Here is a 27,964-nt window from a genome sequence, read left to right as displayed (position 1 = left end):
CCTGGTGGGTGACAAGTGGTGGTGGTTGCAGGATTTCTATGCCTTCCCCGCCCTGGGACGTAGACTGGGAAAGGGGAGCTGAGCCGTTGTGGACCTTCCCCACTCCCTCTTCCTTTTTCTGCGCTGGTGTTTGCGAGGGGGTGGCGATGGTGGAGAGGCCACCGCCGGGTCCCCCGGTGACTTTTTGCCAGGACTCCCCGAAGCGCGTCCTGGTTTCCGTTATCAAAACCACCTCGATCAAACCGCTCTCCCGAGGGAGAGGTGAGGAGCCAGCACTCCCCCCGCCCGTCCCCATCAGCCCTGGCTTCAGCGACTTCATGGTTTACCCCTGGCGCTGGGGGGAGAACGCCCACAATGTGACCTTTAGCCCGGGTGGCTCCGCCGCCCCTTCATTCGTCCAACAGCCCTGTGGAGGGCCAGCCAGAGCCTGCAGCGGGGAAGAAGAGGAGGCGGGTAGCCCAGGCAGCAGTAGCAGCGGCAGCCACCTCAAGGTGAGTGTGGCCGGGACGGGCCAAGCAGCCGGGCGCGATAGGGTGAACTCCGCTGTCCCTGTGCGTGCAGCCCGGAGTCGGTGGGGTGGTAAGGTGCCTCACTACGGAAGGGCAGAGACGCAAAATTAAAGGGCGACGCGCCGAGCACTCCTTCCCTATTCTCAGCGTCTAGCTCCTCCCGGCCACTTGAAGTGAAGTCACTTCCGATGACACTACGGCGCGCCCAACCGCATCGGGGGGGAGGGGAAAAAGGCGAGCCGCCCTTAACGGTCCCCGAGGGGTGGGATGGGGACGGAGCCAGCTGCAGAGGGATGACAACCCGCCAAAGGCCGGGCATCTACGCGCTGATAACCCTCCAAAACCCTCAAACCATTAAAAACGCCCACACCCTAAAAGCTCCCTGCCCCCAAACCAAAAACCCGAACCCCCAACCCCTCAAAAAAAAACCCAAACCCTGAAACCCTCCAATCCATAGAACCCCCCACAAATCCCAACCACCAAACCAAAAAAAACCACCTCTCCATGACCCCCAAACTCTGTGAATCCCACTCCCCTAAAGTACCCCAAACCAGAACCCCCCAAAAACCCACTCCAAACAAAAAACCCTAAATACAAAAAAAACCCTGAAACCTCCAACCCCCCCCCGAATGCTCACACTCCCTCCAAAAGCCCCAACCATGCACAATGTCCCAAACCCCAGAAGCCCCCACACCCAAAACCACCCCAAAACCCTGGACACCCCCCCCTTCCTGCAAAAAAAACCAAAAAAATCCCAAAGCCCCAAACCCAACCCCCTCAAAAACCCACCCACCCCAAATCCAATGAAACACCCACAACCCCCCCATGAACCCCCAAACCCAACCCCTGCCTCCCAAGATCTTCAGAACTCCCCAAACTGGTAAATCATACCTAAACCCAAAAACCCCACAAATTACAACTGCCCCAACCCCTCCTGCCCAAAACACCTCAACCCTGTCAAAACCCCAACAAAACATCTCAACCCCCTGTAAAAAGCCCAAACCAATACCCCCCCCCCCCCAAACTTAGACCCACCCAATATACCCTCCAACCCAATAAACCCACCCCTCTCTAACACAAAAGCTTCCCTCAACCACAGAATCAGAAAATTCCCAAAATGAGCTGAAAGAAAAATGCTCTAACCCAGCCCCCTGAACCAGGAGAAGGCAACCCCCCTCAAAACACATCACACACAAAAGCGTGCCAAACCCTGAGGAGGCAACTACGCTCCCCAAAATGCACTACATGGAGAAAGCATGCACACCCCAGCCCCCTCAACCCCAAGGTGGCAAACAGTCTCCCCAAACTGTGCGACATGAAAAAGCGTGCCACTCCTACCTCTTCCTCCCCCCCATCCTTGTGTTGGCATTCCGCCCCCTAAATGTGCAACATGAAAAAGCACACTAACCCAAGACCCCAAACCCCAAGAAGGTACCCCCATCAAAATGTGCCACGCTAAAAAAAACCCACACATACCAAGCAAAGCTCTCCAAACCCTGAACATCAAACCGTCTCCCCAAAAAGCATCATGCGAAAAGACGCTCCAAACTCAGCCCCTCAAACCCCAAGACAACAACCTCCTTCCCCAAAAAGCACCATGAAAAAAATGTTCCAGCTCCCCCCAAAATGCGCTACACAAAAAAGTGTCAAATCTAGCCCCCCCAACCCCAAAAAGGCACCCTCGCCCCTAGAATGTGCCAAGCAAAAAGATGTGCCAACCCCTGAACCCTGAGAAGGCAACCCCCACAGAACTCCCCACAGGAAAAAGCATGCCAAACCCAGCCCCCTCAAACCCCAAGGCAGCAACCACCTGCACCATAACACACTACACAAAGTGCAGCAAATACAGCCCCCCAAAATCTCAGGAAGGCACGCTCACCCCCAGAACGTGTCACACAAAAAAGTGCACCAACCCCAGCCCATCGAACCCTTAAAAGGCAACCCCCCCAACTGAAAAAACATGCAACAGGAAAAAGTGCTCTAAATGCAGCCCCCCAAACCCTGAGAAGGCAACCTCCTGCCCAAAAATGTGCCACGTGAAAAAGTACGCCAAACCCTGCCCTCCAAACTCCAAGAAGGCAACCCCCCCAACGCACGCCACATGAAAAGATGCGCCCAGCCCCCTGAAAACAGAAAAGGCAGCACCTCTCCCTAAAATGTACCATAAGAAAAGACACACCAACCTCAGCCTCTCAGACACCAAGGCAGCACTCACCCCACAAAACGCACCATGGGAAAAAGCATGCCAAACCCAGCCCCCGGAACCCCAAGAAGGCAACCTCCAGCCCAAAAGCGTGCCACATGAAAAAGTGCGCCCAAGACCAGCCCCCTGAACCCCGAGAACACAACCAATGGCCCCACAAAACACTACATGAAAAAGTGCAAACGCAGACCCCTGAACCCCGAGAAGGCAAACTTCCGCCCAAAAATGTTCCACACGAGAAAGCACGCCAAATCCAGTCCTCCGAACAACAAGGAGGCAACCTTCCGCTCCAAAATGTGCCACAGGAAAAAGCACGCCAGCCCCAGCCCCTCAAACCCCAAGAAGGCAAACCACTCCCAAAAATGCGCCACAGGAAAAGATGCTCTAAATATAGCCCCTCAAATCCTGAGAAGGCAACCTTCTGCCCCAAAATGCACCACACGAAAAAGTGCGCCAAACCCTGCTCTCTGAACCACAAGAAGGCAACCCCCCAAAACACACTGTGCGAAAAGGTGTGCCGAGCCCAGCCCCCCTGAACCCTGTGAAGGCAACCTTCTGCCCCAAAACATGTCACATAAATAGTGTGCCAAACCAAGTTCCCCAAACACCCTAGAAAGCAACCCCTATCCAAAATGCACCACACAAGAAAGCGCACCAAATATAGCCCCCCAAAATCCGGGAAGGAACCCCCCCACCAAATCAAGCCACACAAAAAAGCACCAGTCCTAGCCCATCGAACCCTGAGATGGCAACCCCACCACTGAAAACGCATCACATGAAAAAGTGTGCCAACCCCAGCCCCCCGAACTCTGAGAAGGCAACCTCCTGCCCCAAAATAAGCCACAGGAAAAAGCATGCCAACCCCAGCCCCCCAAATCCCAAGGAGGTACCCCCCCCAAACATGCCAAATGAAAAAGTGTGACAAACCAAGCCCGCTGAACCCTGAGAAGGCAACCTCCCACCCCAAAATGTGCTACAATAAAAAGCGTGCCAAAACCAGCCCCCAAAATGGAAAAAACCCTAAAATGCAGCAAATGAAAACACTAGCCACACCTAGCCCCCCAAACCCCAAGGCGGCAAGCCCCCCCCCAAATGTGCCACACTAAACAACACACCAAACCCAGTCCTTGGAATCCTGAAAAGGAATCCCTCTCCCCAAAACATGTCACACAAAAAGATGCTCCAAACCCAGCCCCTTGAACACTGACAAGACAACACCCCACCCCCAAAACAAAAACTTGCCATGAATAAGGATGCCAACCCCAGCCCCCCGAATCCCGAGTAGGCAACTCCCCCCCCCAAAACACGCCACACAAAAAGATGCGCCAAACCCTGAGAAGACAACCACACTCCCCAAAATGCGCCACATGAAAAAGCATGCCAAGTCCAGCCCCCCGAACCCTGAGAAGGTAACGCCTCTCCCCAAAATGTGCCACATGAGAAAGCACACCAAATCCAGCCCCCCAAACTTTGGGAAGGACACCTGCCCTCCCCAACAAGCCACATGAAAAAAGCGCCAAACCCAGCCTCCTGAACACCAACCCAGCCCCCCGAACCCTGGAAAAAATCTCCCAAAACACACCAAATTAAAAAACGTGCTAAACCCAGCCACCCAGTGCACCAAATGTTAAAAAAAACCCAAACACCTAAAATGCACCAAATGAAAAACATGCCAAACCTAGCCCCCCAAAATGCACCAAATGAAGAACACGCTAACACCAGCCTCCCCAACCAAGAAACGTCCCAAAACATGCCAAAACTACAACATGCCAAACCCTGTTCCATTCAACAAGCAAACCGAAAATCCCCCAAAATGTGCCAAAACAAAACTGTACCAAACCTAGCCCCCCTGAACCAAAAAAACAACCCCAAGGCACACCAAAAGAAAAACGTGCCAAAGCTCGCTCTCTCAACCACATAACCCAAAAAAAAAATCCAAAACCATGTCAAAAGTAAAAAGTGCCAAAACAAGTCCTCTGAGCCATCGAACAATAAAAAACCCCCTAAAACTCATGAAAAACCCTGAAAACCTCCCAAATTTGTACCAACCCCCCAAAAACTGCACCAAAAAAATTAGCCAAAACAAAAATGTGCCAAACCTAGCCCCTGAACTACTGAACCAAAAAAACACCAAGACATACCAAAAGAAAAACATGCCAAACCCCACCCCCAACCACCAAAACAAAAAAATCCAAACCCCAACCCTTCAAAACCCCTAAACCCAATATTAACCCCCCAAAACATGCCAAATCCAGCCCCCTCAACCACCAAAGGCCCCCAAACCTATGCCAGAAGAGTGCCAAACCCACCCCCCTCAACCATTAAACCAAAAAACCCCAAACGCACTGAAACAAAAACATGCCAAAGCAAAACCCCGCCAAACCCAGCACCTCAAACCACTGAACCAAAAAACCACCAAAACATGCCAAAACAAAAACCCGCCAAACCAAGCCCACTGAACCACCAAACAAAAAATCCCTAAGACATGCAACCCCCTCCAAAAACATGTTAAACCCAGCCCCTCCCCCAACCACCGAACCAAAAAAGCAACAAAAACTTGGGCCAAACTCAATGAGGTGGTTGGGGGGGGACGACACCCGCCACACCAAAAACTTGGGCCAAACTCAATGAGGTGGTTGGGGGGGGGGGGGGGCCAAAACAAAAACTTGGGCCAAAACCCAGTCCTGCCAAACCCAGAACCAAAAAAACACACAAAACATGCCAAAAGAGAAACAGCCTAAAGCCAGCCGATCACCAAACCAAAGAATACCCCACAGCACGCAGAAAATACTGAAAACAGGGCAAAACACACTAAGCCTCCCAAAACCACACCAAAACAAAAACATGCCAAATCCAGCCCTCCAACCATCAAACAAAAAAAAAACCCAAACCCCAATGCTGCGAGTCCCCCAAACACAATATTAATCCCCCCAAACATGCCAAAACAAAACTGCGCCTAACCCAGCGCTCCCAACCACTGATCCAAAAAACTCCCTAAAATGCACCAAAACAAAAACCACGCCCAACCTAGCACCTCCAGCCACCGAACCGGAAAACTCCCAAAACATGCTGAAACTCAAACATACAAACCCAGCCCTCAATCACAAAACCCCCAAAAAACCCCAAACCCAACAAAACCACGCCAGACCAAAGACATGCCAAACCCAGCCCCCGCAACAACCAAACCACCCCCCCCCCCAAAACACACCAAAATAAATAAAAAAAGTGTCCCGGTTTCGGCTGGGATAGGGTTAAATTTCTTCCTAGTGCTGTGTTTTGGATTTAGTATGAGGAGAATGTTGATAACACACTGATGTTTTCAGTTGTTGCTAAGTGCCCTCCTAGTCCAAGGACAGCTCCCATGCCTACTGACTGAGCTAGGTACACAAGATGGGAGGGAACATAATCAGGACAGCCAGCTCAGCTGGCCAACGGGGTATTCCATACCATGTGACGTCATGCTCAGTATATGAAGGGTAGGCGTGATCCAGGAAGTACCGATCGCTACTTGGTTATCTGTCAGCGCGGGTGGTGAGCAATTGCATTGTGCATCACTCATTTTGTATATGCTATCATTATTTATTATCATTATTTTCCCTTTTTCTGTTCTATTAAACTGTCTTTATCTCAACCCATGAGTTTTTCTCACTCTTACCCTTCCGATTCTCTCCCCGTCCCACTGGGGGGGTGGGGGGAGTGAGTGAGCAGCTGTGTGGTATTTGGCTGCCTGCCAGGTTAAACCACAACAAAAGCCAAACCCAGCATCCCCCTTTAACGAACAAAAAAAATCCCCAAAAGGCTCCAAAACAGAAATGGGCTCAAAAAAATGCACCAAACCCAGCCTCCTGAACCACCAAACCAAAACAAGCCATCAAAACACACCAAACACACCCAGCTGCCAAAATAATAAAAAAAACCCAAACACCAACCATTCAAAACCCCCAAACCCAATATTAACCCCCCAAAACATGCCAAACCCAGCCCCCCAACAACTGAAACAAAAAGCCCTGAAACCACACCAAATCAAAAATTCCCCAAACCCAGTCCCCCATCCACTGAAAAAAACCCAAATCACGCAAAAACTATAATCCACCAATCACCAACTAAATAAATCCCCATAAAGCACTAGAAGAAAAATGTGCTAAAAATATGCCAAACCCAGCTCCTCAAACCACTGTACCACAAAAACACTAATATGCCAAAAGAAAAATGTGCCAGAAAAGAAAACCTAGCCAAACCGAGCCCCCTCAACAAGAACCCCCCCAAAAGCCAAAACCATGCTGAAACAAAAGTGTGCCAAATAAATCCCCCAGCAGCACTGAACCAAAAAACCCTCCAAAACACTGTCACCCGATACTAAGGGGACAGACAGGTTCTTTTAGGGATCCTTGGCAGAATGATGACGGCACTAAGTTGTAGTTAAAATTAAAGCTTTATTTTCTTAACAGGATATTATGATTATTATAGCACAGAATTTATGATTAGAATGGCACAGGATTTCTACAAGCAGAATCAATATAGTACAATCTATAAGTAGCATAATACATACTTTATAATACAACTTGACTTATAATTTCTAATCACCTGGACCCTCTGCAGATCAGGTCAGATCTTAATACATGGTTTGCTGTATCAATATAACAATCATAATCTAGACTTGAAAATCATATAAAAGAATACGAGTCACTCAGTCCTCAGAGGAAGCAGACGATGGTGGAGGTGTCCCTGGCCACCAGGGATTCACAGGTCTCACTGTCCAGCAGCAGTTCCAGTCCAAGTTCCCCATTTAGGACTTGTAACTGCTTGATTTTATAGACAGTGCTCTGTGTGCTGTTACACTTCCCTGTTCTGTGATGGGGTCATCAACAACACCTGGTTGGCCGGGTGCCTGGGACCTTCAAGGCTGGTAAGGAAGGGAGTAATCGGCCTGGCACCCAGGAATCTTGAGGCCAGTAGGGAGGGGAAGAAATCTGTTTGGTTTGTCTACTTGGTTCACAGGACCTTCAGGGCCTGATAATGAGGGGAAAGGGAATGAATACGTGACTCACTCAGTCACAGAGAATGGCTGCTTGCCTTATAAATGGCATTAGTTACGCTAACCACATTACCAGGGGTCAGGAGCAGGAGATACCGGTCACAAACACATGAAAAAAACCCCAAAACACACCACCCCACCCCAAAAAATCCCTGTGCCAAACCTAGCCCTGCCAACCAGAGAACCACCCACCCCCAAAACAAGCCAAACCAAAACCACACCAAACATAGCCCCCCGAACCACTGAACAAAAAAACCCACCCAAAATACACCAAACCAAAACTGCATCAAACCCAGCCCCACGAACCACTTTATGGGAAAAAAAAATGCAAAAAGTCACCCAAAACATGCCAAATGCAGCCCCCCCAAATATCGAACAAAAAAAAAAAAACAAAAACAAAACAATTGCACCAAAGCAAAAACATGCCAAACCCCCAAAAGCCCAGAATCAAAGAAAAACAGATAACCAATATCCTGGAACCAAAGAGAACAAGATATCCGATAGCCCAGAACCAAAATAAACCAAACCACCCAAATGCTCGGAACTGAAAGAACAGCAACGAACCTGAAGCTCAGAACCAAAAAGACCCAGATGATTCAAAAGCCTAGAACCCAAAATCCCAGACAAACCAAAAGCCCAGAAATAGGAGCAAACAACCAACCAACCCAGATGACCCAAAAGCCCGGAACCATAAAAAAAAAAGTGGACCCAAAAGCCCCAAACCAAGAAAAACGCAAAATCTCAAAAGCCCAGATCCAAAAACACCCCAAATGACCCAAAAGCCTGGAAACAAAAAAAACCCCAACCCAAAACAAACACTCCAAAAGCCTGGAACTGACACCCTCCCTCCCCCCAACCAGACAACCCAAAAGCCCAGAACCAAAAAAACCCTAGAAAAAATCCCCAAACCCCCCAGGACCAAAAAATATTCCCAAACCCTCCCAGATCAAAAAAAAATTCACTAAACCCACTAGGATAAAAAAATCCCCAGAACACTCCCCAGCACCAAAAAAAATCCCCAGAACAACCCCCAGGACTAACAAAAAACCACCACAGAACCCCCAAAGCCCTAGAAACCCAAACCCCAGAACCCAAAAACTAAAAGCCCCGAACCAAGAAAAACCCAAAAACTCAGAGTCAAAACCAAGAAACCCAGATGCCCCAAAAGCCTGAACAAGAAAAATCCCAGATGACCCAAAAGCCCAGAACCCAACAATCTCAGAACCTCAAAATCCCCAAACTAAAGAACCCAAAACCCCCAGAATCCAAAACCCTCAAAATTCAAGATCAAAAAAAAACCCCACAAAACTCCCAGACCCAAAATAAACCTCAACCCCACTCTGGAGCAGGTGGATATGCCCTAAAGGAAGCTGCAGCCCATGGAGAGCCTGTGCTGGAGAAGCTCCTAGCAGGAACTGTGGCCTGTAGAGAGGAGCCCACACAGGAGCAAGTTTTCTGGCGTGACCTGTGGCCCTACAGGGGACCCATGCTAGAGCAGTTTTTTCCTGATGGACTGTACCCCATGGAAAGGACCCATGCTGGAGCAGCTCTTGAAGAACTGCAGCCTGTGGGAAGGACCCATGTTGGAGAATCATAGAAGAGCCCAGGTTGGAAGGGACCTCAAAAGATCATCTGGTCCAACCTTTTGTGGGAAAGGGAGCCTAGATGAGATTATCTAGTGCCCTGTCCAATCACATCTTGAATACCTCCAGTGATAGGGACTGTGGTGTCCAATAGATACATGCACAGCCTTTATCATATCAGAGCAGCCCCACCATCTCTCTCCATTGCCTCTCCCTCTCTCACCTGATTCGTCTCCCTTATATCTTCCTTCCAGCAACGATCACATGTCTGCTCACAATTCCCTTCACCTGTTTCAGCTCTTGAATCAGCTGGTGCTCATTAGGCCACCTCTTAATTCTTCTCCACAGGGACTCTGCCACGTCCCTGGGGATGTTGTTCCAGTGATTGATTGTTCTCACTGTGAAGAATTTCTTTCTTATGTCAAGATAGAACCTCTCCTGGTGCAGCTTGTACCTGTTGCCCCTTGTCTTGTCTATGGGGCTCCTTGTGAAGAGAGAGCCTCTGTCCTCTTTGTAGCTACCCTTTAAGTACTGAAATACTGTGAGGAGGTCCCCCTGAGCCTTCTCTTCTCCAAGGGAGAAAAGACCTAACTCCTCCAGTCTTTCCTCATAGGGCAGGTTCTCTAGCCCTTTGATCATCTTTGTGGCCCTCCTTTAGACCCTCTCCAGTCTGTCTGCGTCTTTCTTGAATTGTGGGGACCAGAACTGGACACAGTACTGCAGGTACGGCCTGACAAGTGCTGAGTAGAGTGGGATGATCATGTCTCTATCTCTGCTAGTAATGCCCCTGTGGATACAGCCCAGGATCTGATTTGCCTTTGTTGCCGCAGCGGCGGACTGCTGACTCATGTTCAGCTTGTTGCCCACCGTTCAGCAAGGCTGCTCCCCAGCCACGCAGATCCTAGCCTGTACTGGGCTCTCTGGTTATTCTGACCCAGGTGCAGGACTTTGCACTTGTTTTTGTTAAACTTCATACTGTTCTTGCTAGCCCGCTCTTCCAGCCTGTCCACGTCTCTTAGTAAGATGTCTCTCCCTTCTGACGCGTCCACCTCACCACCCAGTTTGGTGTCATCAGCAAACTTGGTGAGGGTGCTTTCAATCCCATTGTCCAGATTATTTATGAAGATGTTGAACAGTGTGGGGCCCAGTATTGATCCCTGGGGGACCCCACTTGTGACAGGCTGCCAGCCTGAGTAAAAACCATTGATCACCACCCTCTGAGGGTGGCCTGTTAGCCAATTTCCTACCCATCTCACAGACCACCCATCCAGTCTGTATCTTGCCAGTTTGTCCAGGAGAAGGCTGTGGGAAACAGTGTCGAACGCTTTGCAGAAATCCAGGTAAACAACATCCACTGCTCTCCCCATGTCGACAGAAGATGTTATTTTGTTGTAGAAGGTGATCAGGTTAGTCTGGCAAGATTTGCCTTTGGTAAATCCGTGTTGGCTTTTCCCAATCACCTGCTTCATTAGGTTTGTGATAGTTTCTAGGAGGACTCGTTCCATTACTTTCCCAGGGATCGAAGCAAGACTAATGGGCCTGTAGTTTCCTGGGTCCTCTTTTGGGCCCTTCTTGTAGATGGGTATGACATTTGCCCTCTTCCAGTCATCAGGGACATCCCCTGATCTCCATGACTTTTCAAAGATTATAGACAGTGGCCTTGCAACAACGTCAGCCGCTTTTCCTAACACCCTGGGGTGGATTCTGTCCAGGCCCATAGATTTATGTGGGTTGAGCCCTTGCAAGAGGCCGCAGACCAGCCCTTCTTCCACTACTGGTGGGTCGACACATGCGTTGTCATAGCTACTTGATCCTGTGATCTGGAGTCCAGCTACACCAGTAAAGACAGAGGCAAAGAAGGTATTGAGAACTTCTGTCTTGTCAGCATTATTAGTAACCAGTTTCCCTGCCCTGTTTAGTAATGGGCCTATGTCTTCCCTGTGCTCCTGCTTACTGCTCACGTACCTGAAGAACCCTTTCTTGTCGTTCTCTGGCCAATTTCAGTTCTAGCTGAGCCTTAGCCTTCCTGACTGCATCTCTGCATGCCCTAGCAAGGTTCTTGTAGTCCTCGATGGCTATTTGGCTGCCTTTCCATAGCCGGTATGCTTCTTTTTTGCCTTTAAGCACACCCATAAGGTCATTGTTAAGCCAGGGTGGTCTCTTGTTCTGCCTTCTTCCTTTCCCTTTGTAGGGGATGGACTGTTCTTGTGCTTCCAGGAGGCTGTTCTTGAATAACTTCCAGCACTCACAAGCTCCTTTGCCCTCCATGGATGCTTCCCATGGAATCCCTCGCAGCTGGGCTCTGAATGTATTGAAGTTGGCTCTTCGAAAATCCAGGGTCTTTGTCCTACTACTGGTCTTCAGCGTGCTCGTCAGGATCTTAAACTCCACAATGTTGTGATTGCTGTATCCAAGGCTACCATTGGTAGTTATGTTGTCAAGTAAGTCTTCTCAGTTTGCGAGCAGTAAATCTAGCAATGCGCTGTTCCTAGTCGGCATGTCCAGCATGTAGCAGGAAGCAGTCCTCAATGCATTCCAGGAACCTGATGGACGACTTGTGCACCGCTGTGTTGTTTTCCCAACAAATGTCCGGGTAATTGAAGTCACCCATGAGGACCAGGTTCTGTTGGCCCGAGACTTCCTTGAGCGGCCGAAGTAAGGTTTCGTCGGCCTCGTTGCCCTGATTGGGAGGTCGGTAACAGATACCTAACAGAAGATCCCCCTTGGTGATGATCCCTCCAATCTTGATCCAAAGGCATTTGATAGAACTTTTGTGGTCTCCATAGCTCACCTCCATACATTCAAATGTCTCTTTTACATAAAGTGCAACTCCATCTCCTCTTCTTCCCTTCCTATTTTTCCGAAGAGCTTGTAGCCATCCATTGTGGTCTTCCAGTTGTGTGAGTTTGTGATGGGTTGACCTTGGCTGGATGCCAGGTGCCCACCAAGCTGCTCTATCACTCCCCCTCCTCAGCAGGACAGGGGGGGAGAAAATAAGATGGAAAAGAACTCGTGCATCAAGATAAAGGCAGTTTAATAAAGCAAAAGCAAAGGCTGCGCGCGGAAGCAAAGGAAAACAAAAGATTTATTCTCTACTTCCCATCAGCAGGCAACGTCCAGCCACTTCCCAGGAAGCAGGGCTTCAGTACGTGTAGCAGTTGCTCTGGAAGACAAATGTCATAATAACGAATGCCCCCCGCCACTTTCTCTTAGCTTTTGTTTCTGAGCAGACGTCATATGGTATGGAATATCCCTTTGGTCAGTTTGGGTCAGCTGTCCTGGCTATGTCCCCTCCCGAGATCTTGCCCACCCCCAGCCTACTGGCCTTTGGAAGTGAGGGGGGGAATGTTGGAGAGACAGCCTTGATGCTGTGTGAGCACTGCTCAGTAATAGCCAAAACACTGGTGTGTTATCAACACCTTTCTAGCTACGAATACAAAGCACAGCACTATGAGGGCTGCTATATCTTCTAACCATCCCATTGTATTTAATTCTCATTAGTGAAATCCCTTCTTATCAACACTTGCAACTTATACTACATACTTAAGCCATCTTTATACCCAACATTCAGATTTATACATTCTCATTAACTACTATCCCCTGTCCTTTAACAGATAGATATTCTCCCATTCCATGGGCTTCTGCCACTCCTCCAAATGTTCATAAGAAGAGGCTATGACTTGGGCACCATCTGTCAAGATGGGTGCTCAGGACAGGAGAAGCAGTATGTTTGATTGTTGGGCACCAACACCAGCTTGGTTTGGGTCATCGTTGCACACGCCAGGTTCCTTGCGAAGCTCACTCTTCATCGGTTCAGGTCGTTCCTGCTGCATTACTTCCTACAACATACAACTCACATCACAGATTATTTTCCCCCAAGGTTAAATCTCCTTGAGGCACACACCGGGTCTCCACATCCTTCCACATTATCCACCAAGTACACCCAGGTCCTTGAGCGAAGACAATCCCATGAATGGGTTTGCCTTTTCCCAAGGGAGGAGCAACCCACACTGCCTTCCCCAGTCACTTCCCTATGTGCATGCACTACGGGGACCTTATATCCTCCCACAGTATGTAGGGGCTTTGTTTGGGCAGGACCAGGACAGTTAGCAGATCCTCTGGTGTTAACCAGTCAAGTGGCTTTTGCTAAATTTATCTCCTAGTGCTTCCATGTCCCATTGCCCAGCGCTCTCAACATAGTCTTTAACAGTCCATTATATCTCTCAATCTTTCCAGAGGCTTGTGGGTGATAGGGGATGTGATACACCCACTCAATGCTGTGTTTCTCAGCCCAGGAGTTTATGAGGTTATTTTGGAAATGAGTCCCACTGTCTGATTCAATTCTTTCTGGGGTACCATGTCGCCACAAAATTTGCCTTTCAAAGCCCAAGATAGTGTTTCAGGCAGTGGCATGGTATACAGGGTATGTTTCTAGCCAACCAGTAGTTGCTTCCACCATGGTGAGTATGTAGCACTTGCCTTGGCGTGTTCGTGGCAGTGCTCCAATATAGTTGATCTGCTTGAGGGTAGGAAGGCTCTGCAGAGGGACCTGGACAGGCTGGATCGATGGGCCGAGGCCAACTGTATGAGGTTCAACAAGGCCAAGTGCCGGGTCCTGCACTTCGGCCACAGCAACCCCAGGCAACGCTACAGGCTTGGGGAAGAGTGGCTGGAAAGCTGCCCAGAGGAAAAGGACCTGGGGGTGCTGGTTGACAGCCGGCTGAACATGAGCCGGCAGTGTGCTCAGGTGGCCAAGAAGGCCAACGGCATCCTGGCCCATATCAGAAATAGTGTGGCCAGCAGGACTAGGGAAGTGATCGTCCCCCTGTACTCGGCACTGGTGAGGCCGCACCTTGAATACTGTGTTTGGTTTTGGGCCCCTCACTACAAGAAGGACATGGAGGTGCTGGAGCGTGTCCTGAGAAGGGCAACGAAGCTGGTGAAGGGCCTGGAGCACAAGTCTTATGAGGAGCGGCTGAGGGAACTGGGACTGTTTAGTCTGGAGAAAAGGAGGCTGAGGGGAGACCTTATTGCTCTCTACAACTACCTGAAAGGAGGTTGTAGTGAGGTGGGTGTCTGTCTCTTTTCCCAAGTAGCAAGTGATAGGACGAGAGGAAACAGCCTCAAGTTGTGCCAGGGGAGGTTTAGATTGGATATTAGGAAAAATTTCTTTACTGAAAGAGTGGTCAAGCCTTGGAACAGGCTGCCCAGGGAAGTGGTTGAGTCACCATCCCTGGAGGTATTTAAAAGACGTGTAGATGTGGTGCTTAGGGACATGGTTTAGTGGTGGACTTGGCAGTACTAGGTTAATGGTTGGACTCGATGATCTTAGAGGTCTTTTCCAACCTAAACGATTCTATGATAGTCAATTTGCCAGGCCTCACCATATCGAAAACCCAGCCACCGTCCTCTGTTCCAGGGAGACTTTACTCGTGTGGCTCACTTGATTGTGGCACATGTTTCACATTCATGGGTGACTTGTGCAATAGCCTCCATGGTCAGGTCCACCCCTCGATCACGAGCCCATCTGTACATTGCCTATCTCCCTAGATGTCCCGATGTTTCGTGGGCCCATTGAGCTACAAATAGCTCACCCTTACGCTCCCAGTCCAGGTCCACCTGAGGCACTTCAATTTTGACAGCCTTGTCTACCTGTTTGTTGTTTCGATGTTCTTCAGTGGGGAGGCTTTTGAGCATGTGAGCATCTACATGGCGTACCTTTAGAGCGATGTTTTCTACCCAGGCAGCGATGTCCTGCCACAATGCAGCAGCCCAGATGGGTTTACCTCTGCGCTGCCAATTGGTCTGCTTCCACTAATGTAGCCACCCGCCTAGGGCATTAGCCACCATCCATGAGTCTGTATAGAGATAGAGTACTGGCCACTTTTCTCATTCAGCAATCTCTAGGGCCACCTGGATGGCTTTCACTTCTGCAAACTGACTTGACTCACCTTCCCCTTCCATGGCTTCAATGACTTGTCCTGTGGGACTCCACACAGCAGCATTCCACTTCCGATGGTTTCCTACAACACGACAGGATCTGTCAGTAAACAGAGCATATTGCCTTTCATCTTCTGATAACTCATTATATGGTGGTGCCTCTTGGGCACAAGCCACCTCCTCAAGCGATGCTCCAAAATCTCTGCCTTCTGGCCAGCGCATGATCTCTTCCAGGATTCCTGGGCGATTGGGTTTCCCCATTCGAGCCCGTTGTGTGATCAATGCTACCCACTTACCTACCTTCTTACTTAGTGTCAGTTGCGTGATGTGTAGAGGGGACGTTTCCTTTGAACATCCAGCCCAGCACCGGCAGTCGGGGTGCCAAGAGGAGCTGTGCTTCTGTACCAACAACTTCTAAAGCGGCTCGAACCCTCTCATATGCTGCTAGTATCTCTTTTTCAGTTGGGGCGTAGTGGGCTTCTGATCCTCGATATCCCCAGCTCCAAAACCCTAGAGGTCGACCTCGGGTTTCTCCCGGTGTTTTCTGCCAGAGGCTCCAGGTAAGACCACGGTCCCCAGCTGCAGTGTAGAGCACATTTTGCACAGCTGGTCCTGTACAGACAGGACCAAGAGCTACCTCACAAGCTATCTCCTGTTTGATCTGCTCAAAGGCTTGTTGTTGCTCAGGGCCCTACTCAAAATAGTAGTTCTTTCAGGTCACTCGATAGAGAGGGCTCACAAGCTGACTATAACCTGGAATATGCATTCTCCAGAATCCCACAAGGCCTGGGAAAGCTTATGAGCTCTCTCTAGCCCGGCTAGCTCAGTTGGTAGAGCATGAGACTCTTAATCTCTGGGTCATGGGTTTGTGCCCCACATTGGGTGCCAAAAAGGACTGTGGGGGGTTGACCTTGGCTGGATGCCAGGTGCCCACCAAGCCACTCTATCAATCCCCCTCCTCAGATGGACAGGGGGAGAAAAATACGATGAATGGCTCGTGGGTCGAGATAAGGACAGGGAGATCACTTGGCAATTACTGTCACGGGCAAAACAGACTCGACTCAGGGAAATTAATTTAATTTATTACCAATCAAATCAGAGTAGGGTAATGAGAAATAAAACCAAATCTTAAAAACACCTTCCCCCCACCCCTCCCTTCTTCCCGGGCTCAGCTTCACTCCCAATTTTCTCTGCCTCCTCCCCCCCGAGCGGCGCAGCAGGATGGGGAATGGGGGATTGCAGTCAGTTCATCACATGTTGTCTCTGCCTCTCCTTCCTCCTCACACTCTTCCCCTGCTCCAGCATGGGATCCCTCCCACGGGAGACAGCTCTCCACGACCTTCTCCAACGTGGATCCTTCCCATGGGCTGCAGTTCTTCACAAACTGCTCCAGCTTGGGTCCTTTCCACTTGTCCATTCCACGGGGTGCAGTCCTTCAGGAACAGACTGCTCCAGAGTGATTCCCCCACGGGGTCACAAGTCCTGCTAGCAAACCTGCTCCAGCATGGGCTCTTCCCTCTACGGGGTCACAGGTCCTGCCAGGAGCCTGCTGCAGCGTGGGCTTTCCACAGGGTCACAGCCTCCTGTGGGCGCATCCACCTGCTCCGGCGTGGGGTCCTCCATGGGCTGCAGGTGGATATCTGCTCCACCGTGGACCTCCATGGGCTGCAGGGGGACAGCCTGCCTCACCATGGTCTTCTCCATGGGCTGCAGGGGAATCTCTGCTCCGGCGCCTGGAGCACCTCCTCCCCCTCCTTCTTCACTGACCTTGGTGGCTGCATAGTTGTTTCTCTCACATTTTCTCACTCCTCTCTCCCAGCTGCTGTTGCGCAGCAGTTTTTTTCCCCTTCTTAAATATGTTATCACAGAGGCGCTACCACCGTCGCTGATTGGCTCAGCCTTGGCCAGCGGCGGGTCCGTCTTGGAGCCGGCTGGCATTGGCTCTATTGGACATGGGGGAATCTTCTGGCATCTTCTCACAGAAGCCACCCCTGTAGCCCCTCCGCTACCAAAACCTTGCCACACAAACCCAATACAGAGTTTTCCCACCAAGTTTCTGTGATTCCTATGATATCATAATTCTCAGACTGGGCACGGAGCTCCAGTTCCTCCTGTTTGTTGCCCAGACTGCTTGCATTGGTATATATGCACTTGAGGTGGCTGGACGTAGGGTTCTTGCCTTTGGAGAGGGTTGGGGAGCATTCCTCACTACTCTGGTAGGTGTGCTCATCCACCCTGTTGCTTATGGATACGCAGGTGTCACAGCTTTGGACCCCACACCCCAAGTTCGTTAGTTTAAAGCACAATTCACGAAGTCAGCCGGTCTGTTAGTGAAGATTCCCCTGCCTCTTCTAGATAGGTGGATCCTATCTCTCCCAAATAGGCTGTATTTGTTGAAGAAAGTCCCATGATCATAGAAAGCAAAGCCCTGGGGCAATGACACCAGCCACAAAGCCAGGTATTGATCTGCATGATGTGTCAACTTTTGCCTGCACCCCTATCCCTGACTGGCAAGACAGAGGAGAAGATCACTTGGGCCCCGTCCCCTTCACTTGTGCCCCCAGGGCTCTGAAGTCCTGCTTGATCTTGCCCAGCTTATGCTTTACTGTGTCATTGGTGCCCACATGGAAAAGAAGTAGGGGATAGTAGTCTGTGCTTTTAACCAGTTGTGGCAGTCTCTCTGTGACATCCCGGATCTTGGCTCCTGGCAAGCAGCAAACTTCCCTTGACCGTTTATCAGGCTGGCAGATGTGCCTCCATGCCTCTCAGCAGAGAGTCACCTACTACTAGCACTCGCCGCTTCCTTTTGCAGGTTTTAGTATGTGCTGCTGGTGTAGTTTCTCCCTGTGAATCTTGCTCATTGGTTTTGTCTGCTGCCAAGACTTCGTATCTGTTGCTGGTTGATACGTATGAAGAAGGGGAGTGAAGTGATATCCTGTTGCCATGAGTCACCAGAGACCATGGCACCTCCTTCTCCAAGGTGCTGTCTGTTCGCTGTTGACGCTCTTTGTCTGGTAGTCCTTGGAGGTCAGTGCCACGGGGCCCTAGTATTTCTTCTTGCAAAGTCTTGAATATACTCTATTTCTTGTTCCCCCTCCCTAATACAGCGTAACCTGCTGACTTCCTCCTGCAGCTCCTCCACCCGCTGCCTGAGTGACTCCACCAGAGCACACCTTGCACAGGTGGAGCTTGCACCCTCCTCCACCCAGGAGGTGGGGGTGCAGTCTTTGCAGCCCTCCACCTGGACAGCAGCTTCCTCCGCTTATCCCAGGATAGCCTGGCTATGTAGCTGATTCCTGTCTGCTGCAGAGCACAGCCCTTGCCTGGTCTCTACCACTATGCTTCCGACAACCTCAAAGCACTGCCTAAGAAGCCCTTCTAATTCCCTGGAGACCTCAAGCTGATGGGTAGGCTTGTATAGCCACCAGCTTGCAGGGGTGACCGTCAGGGCTGCAGCCTAAGCCTGAGAGTGAACAGAGCAGGTGGCAGCCCGATAACTGGCAGTGTGCAGCCCTCCCGGCAAGAACTGCCGATGCAGCTCCCAACAGACACCACTCCCTGTTTGCACACCCTGGTTGTTGGTGCTCCCTAGGGGCCAGTTATATGCAGCTTCGCGCGGCTTGAACTGGCCACGGGGACAGCCAGCATCGCCCAACTCTTGCCCACCCCTCTCGTGAGACTTACTGTCAGCTGGCCGGTCCCTCCCCCACACACAGCCCAAGGGTGTCAGGGGCCCAGAAACCCCCTCAGACACCCCCGGGAACCTCAGAAGCCTCGCACTCACTCCTCTCAGCACGCGGCAACTGCTGCTGCTGCTGCTAGCATCGGCTTCCCGCGGTTTGAACTGGCTATGGGGACAGCTGCTGACAGGAGCAGTTTGTGAAGGACTGTATCCCGTGGGAGGGACCCCACGCTGGAGCAGGGGAACAATGTGAGGAGGAAAGAACAATCTCCCTGTCCTTATCTCGACCCATGAGCTTTTCATCTTATTTTCTCCCCCTGTCTTGCTGAGGAGGGGGAGTGAGAGAGTGGCTTGGTGGGCACCTGGTGGCCAGCCAAGGATAACCAACCACAAAACCAAAGCCTGAGAATGAAAAAAAAAACCAGATGCTCCAAAAGCCCGGAATGGAAAAAACCACAGATGCCCCAAAAGGCCGGAACTAAACCAAAAAAACAGATGACGCAAAAGCTCAGAACCAAAAGGAAAAAACAGATGACCCAAAAGGCCAAAACCAAAAAAAACCACCAGATGCCCCAAAAGCCAGGAACCAAAAAAAAAACCCCAACCCCTACGACCCAAAAGGCTGGAACAAAAAAAACCCAAAACTGTACAACCTAAAAGCCTGGAAGCAAAAAAATAACCTGGACAACCCAGCAGCCTGGAAGCAAACAACCTCAAGATGCCAGAACTGCAAAATCCCAAAGCCCAAGAATCCAAAAGCCCCAAAATACAAGAAACAAAGATCTCCCCCAAAAAAACCCAGACCCAAATAAGACCTCCAGCCCCCCCAAAAAAAAATCCCCAGACACTAGAACCCCAAAACTAAACCACCAGAATTGAAAAATACCCAAACAACCCAAAACCCCGGAACTAAAAAAACCAAAAACAAACAAACAAACAAAAAAGCAAAAAAAGACCAAGCAACCCAAAACACTGGAATCAAACACCACAAACAATCCAAGACCCCAGAACGAATAAAACCCCCAACAACCCAAGACACCATGTCGTGGTTTAACCCTAGCCAGCAAGTAAACACCACACAGCTGCTCGCTCACTCCCCCCACCTCCGGTGGGATGGGGGAGAGAATCGGGAGAGTAAAAGTGAGAAAACTCATGGGTTGAGATAAAGACAGTTTAATAATTGAAATAAAATAAAGTAAAATAGTAGTAATAATAATAATAATAGAATATACAAAGCAAGTGATGCACTATGCAATTGCTCACCACCCGCTGACTGATGCTCAGCCAGTCCCCGAGCAGCAATCGCTGCCCCCCGGCCAACTCCCCCCAGTTTATATACTGAGCATGATGTCATATGGTATGGAATACCCCTTTGGCCAGTTTGGGTCAGCTGTCCTGGCTGTGCTCCCTCCCAGCTTCTTGTGCATCTCCTTGCTGGCAGAGCATGGGAAGCTGAAAAGTCCTCGACTCTGTGTAAGCACTGCTTAGCAACAACTACAACATCAGTGTGTGATCAACATTCTTCTCACCCTAAATCCAAAACACAGCACTATACCAGAAAATTAACTCTATCGCAGCCAAAACCAGGACACCCCAGAATGAAAAAGAAAACTCAGATGACCCAAAAAGCAGGAACCAAAATAAAAAAAACCCAAACAAACCTGGAAACCCAAAAGCTCATAACCAAAAAAATCCCCAACAACCCAAAGCCGTGGAATGAAAAAAAACCCTGACGATACAAAACCGCAGAATGAAAAAAAATCCAGATGACTCAAGACCCTGGAGTGAAAAAAAACCAACAAAACAGATGCCCCCAAAGCCCCCATATGCACACATCCCCACCCCCTATCTAATCCTGACACACCCCACACCTACCCACAACCCACCACATGTACCCCACAAATGCACCCCACACAGCACCCATGCATGCACCACACACCCCATGCACACACACCCACACCATGCACGCGCATGCACACCTCCCCACGCACCACGCATGCGTGCACCCCCTACCCCATGCACCCCACACTCTACTCCCACACACACTACATAACACCTGCACCCACCCACAGCACACACCCACCCACAGAACCATGCACCACACTCACACACTGTTCTCGCCCACCACATACTGCCCACATGACATTCGCCCCACACAGTACACCACCGTGCACGCACCACAAACCACATGCACACACACCATGCACCTCACGCATACCATGCACACCATGCTACACACACCTCACATATCTTGCGCACACACCCACACACACAAAACCAACCTCCCCCATACTGCTATTTGATGACTCCTGTGATAATATAAGCTATGTTGTTGGATAGGCTTAGACTTGGTTCGCACAGTTCTGCTGTTTTACCCATCTTTGGATATATCTACATTATAGCTCTGTAAAATAATTTTTGGGGGTAATTCTAAATGAGTTCTAGTGTCTTTTTTTCTTTTTCTTTTTCTTTTCTTTTTTTTTTTTTTTTCATAAAAATACTTGTGGTTTCCTATGTATTATTTTAGCAGATCCTTCAATTTTGTTGAGCTTATGTAAGAATACTGTGTGTGTGGTTGCTTGTGGGTTGTGTTGTGGGTTTGTTTGTTTGGGGGAGGGGGGATGTTCTTTGCTAAACTGCTTACATGGAAAATTATGCCACTTCGGTTTCTTAATTATTTTAATATAGGACGGGATAAGACGTGGCCGACCAAGAGCAGACACAGTTCGTGACCTAATAAATGAAGGAGAGCATTCTTCTAGCAGAATACGTTGCGATATGTGCAACAGGGTGTTTCCACGAGAGAAGTCACTACAGGCACACAAACGAACTCATACCGGTAAGTGAAGAGATTAAAAGGAAGATGTGAGTAGCTGACAAACACTTATGAAGCAGTTGGGAAGGCAAAAAAAACCCCTCAACCTGTTAATATCTTATTATAATCATTAAATTAATCACACTTTTCTCCCAGGGCTTGTTAGTGCAATCAAAGGAAAGTCTTTCTGTAACTGCTTTTGTCACGGGGTAACCACAGCAGTAATTTGGGCTACAATAGTAAAGGCATATAGTGTAAATATTTGATCTGCTGTTGTCAGACCTTTTAATAAGAGGAAAAATTTTTCCTGAGCTTGGTGTTCTGTACTTGGTAGTATTTTTCATTCTGACTACCTCTTCTCTGACTTCTGTTTCCTTCTTCTTTTGAGTAGTTTTTACACAGTAATTGAATCATAGAGTCATTTAGGTTGGAAAAGACCTATAAGATCATCGAGTCCAACCGTAAACCTAACACTGCCAAGTCCACCACTAAACCATGGCCCTAAGTGCCATATCTACACGTCTTTTAAATACCTCCAGGGATGGTGACTCAACCACTTCCCTGGGCAGCCTGTTCCAAGGCTTGACAACCCTTTTGGTGAAGACATTTTTCCTAATATCCAATCTAAACCTCCCCTGGCACAACTTGAGGCCATTTCCTCTCGTCCTATCACTTGTTACTTGGGAGAAGAGACCAACCCCCACCTCGCTACAACCTCCTTTCAGGTAGTTGTAGAGAGCGATAAGGTCTTCCCTCAGCCTCCTTTTCTCCAGACTAAACAGTCCCAGTTCCCTCAGCCACTCCTCATAAGACTTGTGCTCTAGACCCTTTTCATGGTTTAACCCCAGTGTCCTGGTTTCGGCTGGGATAGGGTTAAATTTCTTCCTAGTGCTGTGTTTTGGATTTAGTACGAGGAGAATGTTGATAACACACTGATGTTTTCAGTTGTTGCTAAGTGCCCTCCTAGTCCAAGGACAGCTCCCATGCCTACTGACTGAGCTAGGTACACAAGGTGGGAGGGAACATAATCAGGACAGCCAATCCGGCTGGCTAATGGGGTATTCCATACCATGTGACGTCATGCTCAGTATATGAATGGTAGGCATGATCCAGGAAGTACCGATCGCTACTTGGTTATCGGTCAGCGCGGGTGGTGAGCAATTGCATTGTGCATCACTCATTTTGTATATTTTATCATTATCATTATTATTTTCCCTTTTTCTGTTCTATTAAACTGTCTTTATCTCAACCCACGAGTTTTTCTCACTCTTACCCTTTCGATTCTCTCCCCGTCCCACTGGGGGGGCGGGGGGAGTGAGCGAGTGGCTGCGTGGTATTTGGCTGCCTGCCAGGTTAAACCACGACACCCAGCCAGCAACTAAGCACCACACGGCCGCTCACTCATTCCCCCGCCGGTGGGATGGGGGAGAGAATTGGAAGAGTAAAAGTGAGAAAACTCGTGGGTTGAGATAAAGACAGTTTAATAGGTAAAGCAAAAGCCGTGCACGCAAGCAAAGCAAAATAAGGAATTAATTCACTACTTCCCATCGGCAGGCAGGTGTTCAGCCATCTCCAGGAAAGCAGGGCTCCATCATGCATAACGGTTACTTGGGAAGACAAATGCCATCACTCCGAATGTCCCCCCTTCCTCCTCCTTCCCCCAGCTTTATATACTGAGCAGGTGTCATATGGTATGGAATACCCCATTGGCCAGTTTGAGTTAGCTGTCCTGGCTATGCTCCCTCCCAACTTCTTGTGCACCTGGCAGAGCATGGGAAGCTGAAAAGTCCTTGACTCTGTGTAAGCACTACTTGGCAACAACTAAAACATCAGTGTGTTATCAACATTATTCTCATCCTAAATGCAAAACACAACACTATACCAGCTACCAGGAAGAGAATTAATTCTATCCCAGCCGAAACCAGGACCACCCTTCACCAGCTTTGTTGCCCTTCTTTAGACGCACTCCAGCACCTCAATGTCTTTCTTGTAGTGAGGGGCCCAAAACCGAACACAGTATTCAAGGTGCGGCCTCATCAGTGCCGAGTACAGGGGCACGATCACTTCCCTACTCCTGCTGGCCACACTATTTCTGATACAGGCCAGGATGCTGTTGGCCTTCTTGGCCACCTGGGCACACTGCTGGCTCATATTCAGCCGGCTGTCGACCAACACCCCCAGGTCCTGAAGCGGAGCTGTAAGAGGAAAAAATATCTTAAAAAGTAGCTGATAACTTGGACAGTGTAATACATTAAAAGTGTATTTTAAATGTTGAGAAAAGAGTTCAAATGTTTAAAATCATTGTCCAGTTGTCTCCCTTACCATTTCCTCATTTAGAACTCATTTTCTGGGTTGGAGGTGGTCAATTTAATTTACTGGACTATATATATAAAGCAGTTCTAGAAGATAACTCATTTAAATTAAAATGTAGTGACAATTCACTCGATGTCCAACTGAGCTTGAACTGAAAGGGAGATGCTGTTTTTATACCTAGTAAATACACTTTTTGTTTTCTTCATGTTCCAATAAGACTGTATTTTGCAATAAAGTATGAACTATTGTAGACACACAAAGCCTTGGCTCCTGTTGTCTCTTTTTCTGACTCAAATAAGACAAGTCTGTGGATACTAATATTAAACACCAGATTCTTCATGCCTTTTGGTCAAAAGATGTTTTCATTTCACTTGCTTGAATTAGGTGTTGAACTTATGTATTAAACACGGACTACTTAATTGAGCAGAACTCACCTTGGTGTTACTCTTCTGACTTAGTAAGTCAGTGTTACCTTCTTTTAGTTGTCCTTTCTGAGGAGTGGTGGCATGGCACGCCTTTGCAAACTTGCCACCCAATCATACTCTCTTGAGAGACAGAGAGGAAATACCCACTATCTCCATTCCTCTTGTTGCAGTTTGCATGGGGAAGTCGTTCTTGATGGTTGGCCTAAATTCTCTTGGCTTGAGTCTAGAATGAGTTTCTCTTCCTACCTCCATTTATTCATTACAACTTTTTTCAAATAGTCTAGTAAAACTCTCTAATAAGATACTTCTGCAACTTTATACATCCCTATATCGTTAACCTCAGTTATTTTACCCTAGTTCATTTTATATTAATGATAAAATGTATCTGGTTGCAACTGGAATTAAATTGTTTGCCTTTACTTTGTTCTACCTGTACTATAGGATGCTATCTATACAATATACTGTGCATGTTTCATTCTACCTAACTACAAGTATCAGTTCTAGGACTTATCTCAGTGCTTTAGGAAAGTTTTATGTCCAAAAAAAAGTTCTTAAACAAACAAAAAAAACACTCTAAGCCCTCAGTCTTTCATGATACTCTCTGAAAGGCAGGATGCAGTGCTCAAAGGGAAAACATTGTCAAATTCTTCTCTTCTCTGGAACTGCCCTTTCTAATACCAAAGATGATGAGATGCTGCTAACACTGCAGAACTACAAAACTGTAGCCTTTCTGGAAACCTGGCCACTACTAAGTTCACACGTCTGCTTACATGCTGAAGCAGAAGTTTTCAAAGGAGAACACTGTGTAACATTGCTTGCCACTGTCTCACATACCAAAATGAACAGAACTAAGGATGACTCCTTGCTAAGGAGTCATAGAATCATAGAATCATTAAGGTTGGAAAAGACCTCTAAGATCATCGAGTCCAACCATCAACTCAACACCACCATGCCCACTATACCATGTCCCTAAGCGCTTCATCTACACGTCTTTTAAATACTTCCAGGGATGGTGACTCAACCACTTCCCTGGGCAGCCTGTTCCAAGGCTTGACCACTCTTTCAGTAAAGACATTTTTCGTAATGTCCAATCTCAGAGAACAGTGAGCCCTCAGAGAATAACTTGTGGCTTTCAGAATTAGTGTCAGTCTAATACTGGGAATGTATGGATGCTCATGTGGCAGCAATCTATAAGAGTCATCTTATTTGCAATTGATGTAGTGCTCTGTCTGCCTCACTCAAATTCCTACTGCAGTCCAAAAAAATCTGGACAGTGACAGGGAGGAACGTCCAATCTTCTCGTGGAGGGGGGAAAAAAGCAAGGCCCATGATTTCTCTGAACTGCTGTCAGCCCATCCTTTTTATGCCTTCTAGAATTATCTTGTACTTCAACATACCAGAAGCTGACTTGAGTATAGATTATTTAAATAATGTGCAAGATTAGGAATATGATAAGGCAAAAATATAATTTTGTTATTTTTCTGGGGAAAAAATGTATTATCCAGTAGCATTTAATACGTACTTTAAACATCCGTTTGGGGTAAAAGTGTATCTCTGCTTTCCAGTGCACTAAGGCTTTCTGAGTAGATGCAAGTGTGAGTGCGTAAAAGGAGAGCTTGCTTGTGTAAATCTCAAGCCAAGGACCACCACTGGATAGTATGACTCTTCTATATTTAGCTTTCATAAATCTGTGTGGTTTTGGGTTTGGTTTGGGGGGGGTTGCTTTTTTGTGTTTGTTTGTTTGTTTGTTTGGGGTTTTTGTTTTGTTTTGTTTTTAAAGGTGAAAGACCTTATTTGTGTGACTACCCAGACTGTGGGAAAGCCTTTGTTCAGAGTGGGCAACTCAAAACTCACCAGCGTCTTCACACAGGGGAAAAGCCTTTCGTCTGCTCAGAGAACGGTGAGCCCTCAGAGAATAACTTGTGGCTTTCAGAGTTAGTGTCAGTCTAGTACTGGGAATGTATGGATGCTCATGTGGCAGCAATCTATAAAAGCTTTGGATCTTAATTTTGGAGGAGCTTCTAGGGAAGGGAGAAGCCACACAGAATCTGTGCATAATCACGCAAACTTAGATATAAGGATTGCATGCTTGATTATATAAGCCAGGTTATCAGTAATTGTATCAGTTGATACCAATGCATAAAATGATTGGGCATGTTATGGGCCTTGCGACTAGTGTGCTGTTTTCAACTGAATCCAGGTTTTTGTGGAGTAAGGAAGGTTGGATTCAGGAGCATCTTCATCCCACAGATGTTATGCTAACATGTCAGTTGACTGCTTTCCTTAATGTGTTCTCCATTGGTATTTTGTGTTTTTAAGGCTGTTTAAGCAGATTCACACATGCAAACCGTCATTGCCCCAAACACCCATATGCCCGGCTGAAGAGGGAAGAACTCACAGTCAGACTGAGTAAAAAACAGACGGCTGACAACAAAGCTGCAGCTGAGTGGCTAGCGAAGTAAGTTTCCTTATGGTGTGATCTCTCTCTAAACTTATAATACAGAGTGGCCTGAGAAAGTGTTTTATTCTTAGGGGCAAAAAAAAAAGAAAGAAAAACAATAAACAAAACCCAGCTGTTCCTTAAGTATGATTCAGCCCAGCCTTGCCTTTTGTTTAAGTGCTGACTCCTGGTTAAGACAAAGTTCCTCATGAGGCTTTCTCATCTGTTTTTCCTTCTCTACTTAAATGCTTCTCTTTGCTTGAACAACACCTGCTAATACCATGTTAGTTAGTGCTACAGTCATACTGCTGAATTTGCATCTATGTGAGGAACAACAATCGTGTGTGCACAGGGAGAGCTGACTGGTGGGAATACCATGTAGCAGAAAGATCTGTGTGAAAGATCAGATATCCCTTGGGCACTTCTACACTTAAAATGCTGAATAAAGGAGGCTTCTGACAGCTTAAATAGTGCCATAAAACGGTTGAAAGAGAAAAAACAAATGCAATGATTAGTCATGTGCAAGACAATACTTGGAAGGTCTTTGCTAGCTTTGAATAGTAGTTCTTACATAAACTGTACATAATTTAAAAGCATTCTCCACCTCTGATGTTGTAGATACTGGGAGACTAGAGAACAGCGTGCTCCCACTTTGAAAAGTAAAACAATCCAGAAAATGGATCAGGAACAGCAGGACCCGATGGGATATCTTCAGTCTGATGAAGAGGATGATGAAGAGAAAAATATTGCTCATTCAGCTGCTCGCCGCCGCCTCCAGGAACAGCATGAACGCATGCATGGTGCATTGGCTCTTATTGAGCTTGCAAACCTAGCTGTGGCACCACTGTGACAGTAGCATAGGAATGGAGTCTGCCTTTACGAAATGGTGGTACTTGGTGGTCCTTAACCAGTTAGATCCTGGGCATAATCTAAGCACCTTATTTACTTATCATAGGCTGCTGTTCTGTGGAATTTATGAAGAATGTTGTTGCCCCATAACATGGGGTGAGAGAGTTGCA

The 27,964-nt window shown here is 48.1% G+C and overlaps 1 protein-coding gene across 1 annotated transcript; it reads left to right on the top strand.

Moving 5' to 3' along the window:
• Positions 1 to 27,874, top strand: LOC142074861 (zinc finger protein 367-like). The gene is made up of 5 exons (XM_075135772.1): positions 1 to 491; positions 21,641 to 21,791; positions 26,286 to 26,405; positions 26,825 to 26,963; positions 27,564 to 27,874. Exons 1-5 carry the CDS (start codon positions 39 to 41, stop codon positions 27,793 to 27,795), a joined length of 1,095 nt encoding a protein of 364 aa, XP_074991873.1. The 5' UTR covers positions 1 to 38; the 3' UTR covers positions 27,796 to 27,874.
• Positions 27,875 to 27,964: the final 90 nt, after the last annotated feature.

Source organism: Calonectris borealis, chromosome W (genome assembly GCF_964195595.1).
Source record: "Calonectris borealis chromosome W, bCalBor7.hap1.2, whole genome shotgun sequence".
Taxonomy (NCBI): Eukaryota; Metazoa; Chordata; class Aves; order Procellariiformes; family Procellariidae; genus Calonectris; species Calonectris borealis.
This window is presented reverse-complemented; position numbering and strand designations above follow the sequence as displayed.

What these genes read in the sequence shown, in the direction of transcription:
- LOC142074861 (XM_075135772.1), top strand. Translation starts at nt 39, where the DNA reads ATGCCTTCCCCGCCCTGGGACGTAGACTGGGAAAGGGGAGCTGAGCCG. An exon ending in GCAGCGGCAGCCACCTCAAG is followed by an intron (nt 492 to 21,640) that starts GTGAGTGTGGCC and finishes ATTTTAATATAG; the next exon opens with GACGGGATAAGACGTGGCCG. An exon ending in TTTCGTCTGCTCAGAGAACG is followed by an intron (nt 26,406 to 26,824) that starts GTGAGCCCTCAG and finishes TGTGTTTTTAAG; the next exon opens with GCTGTTTAAGCAGATTCACA.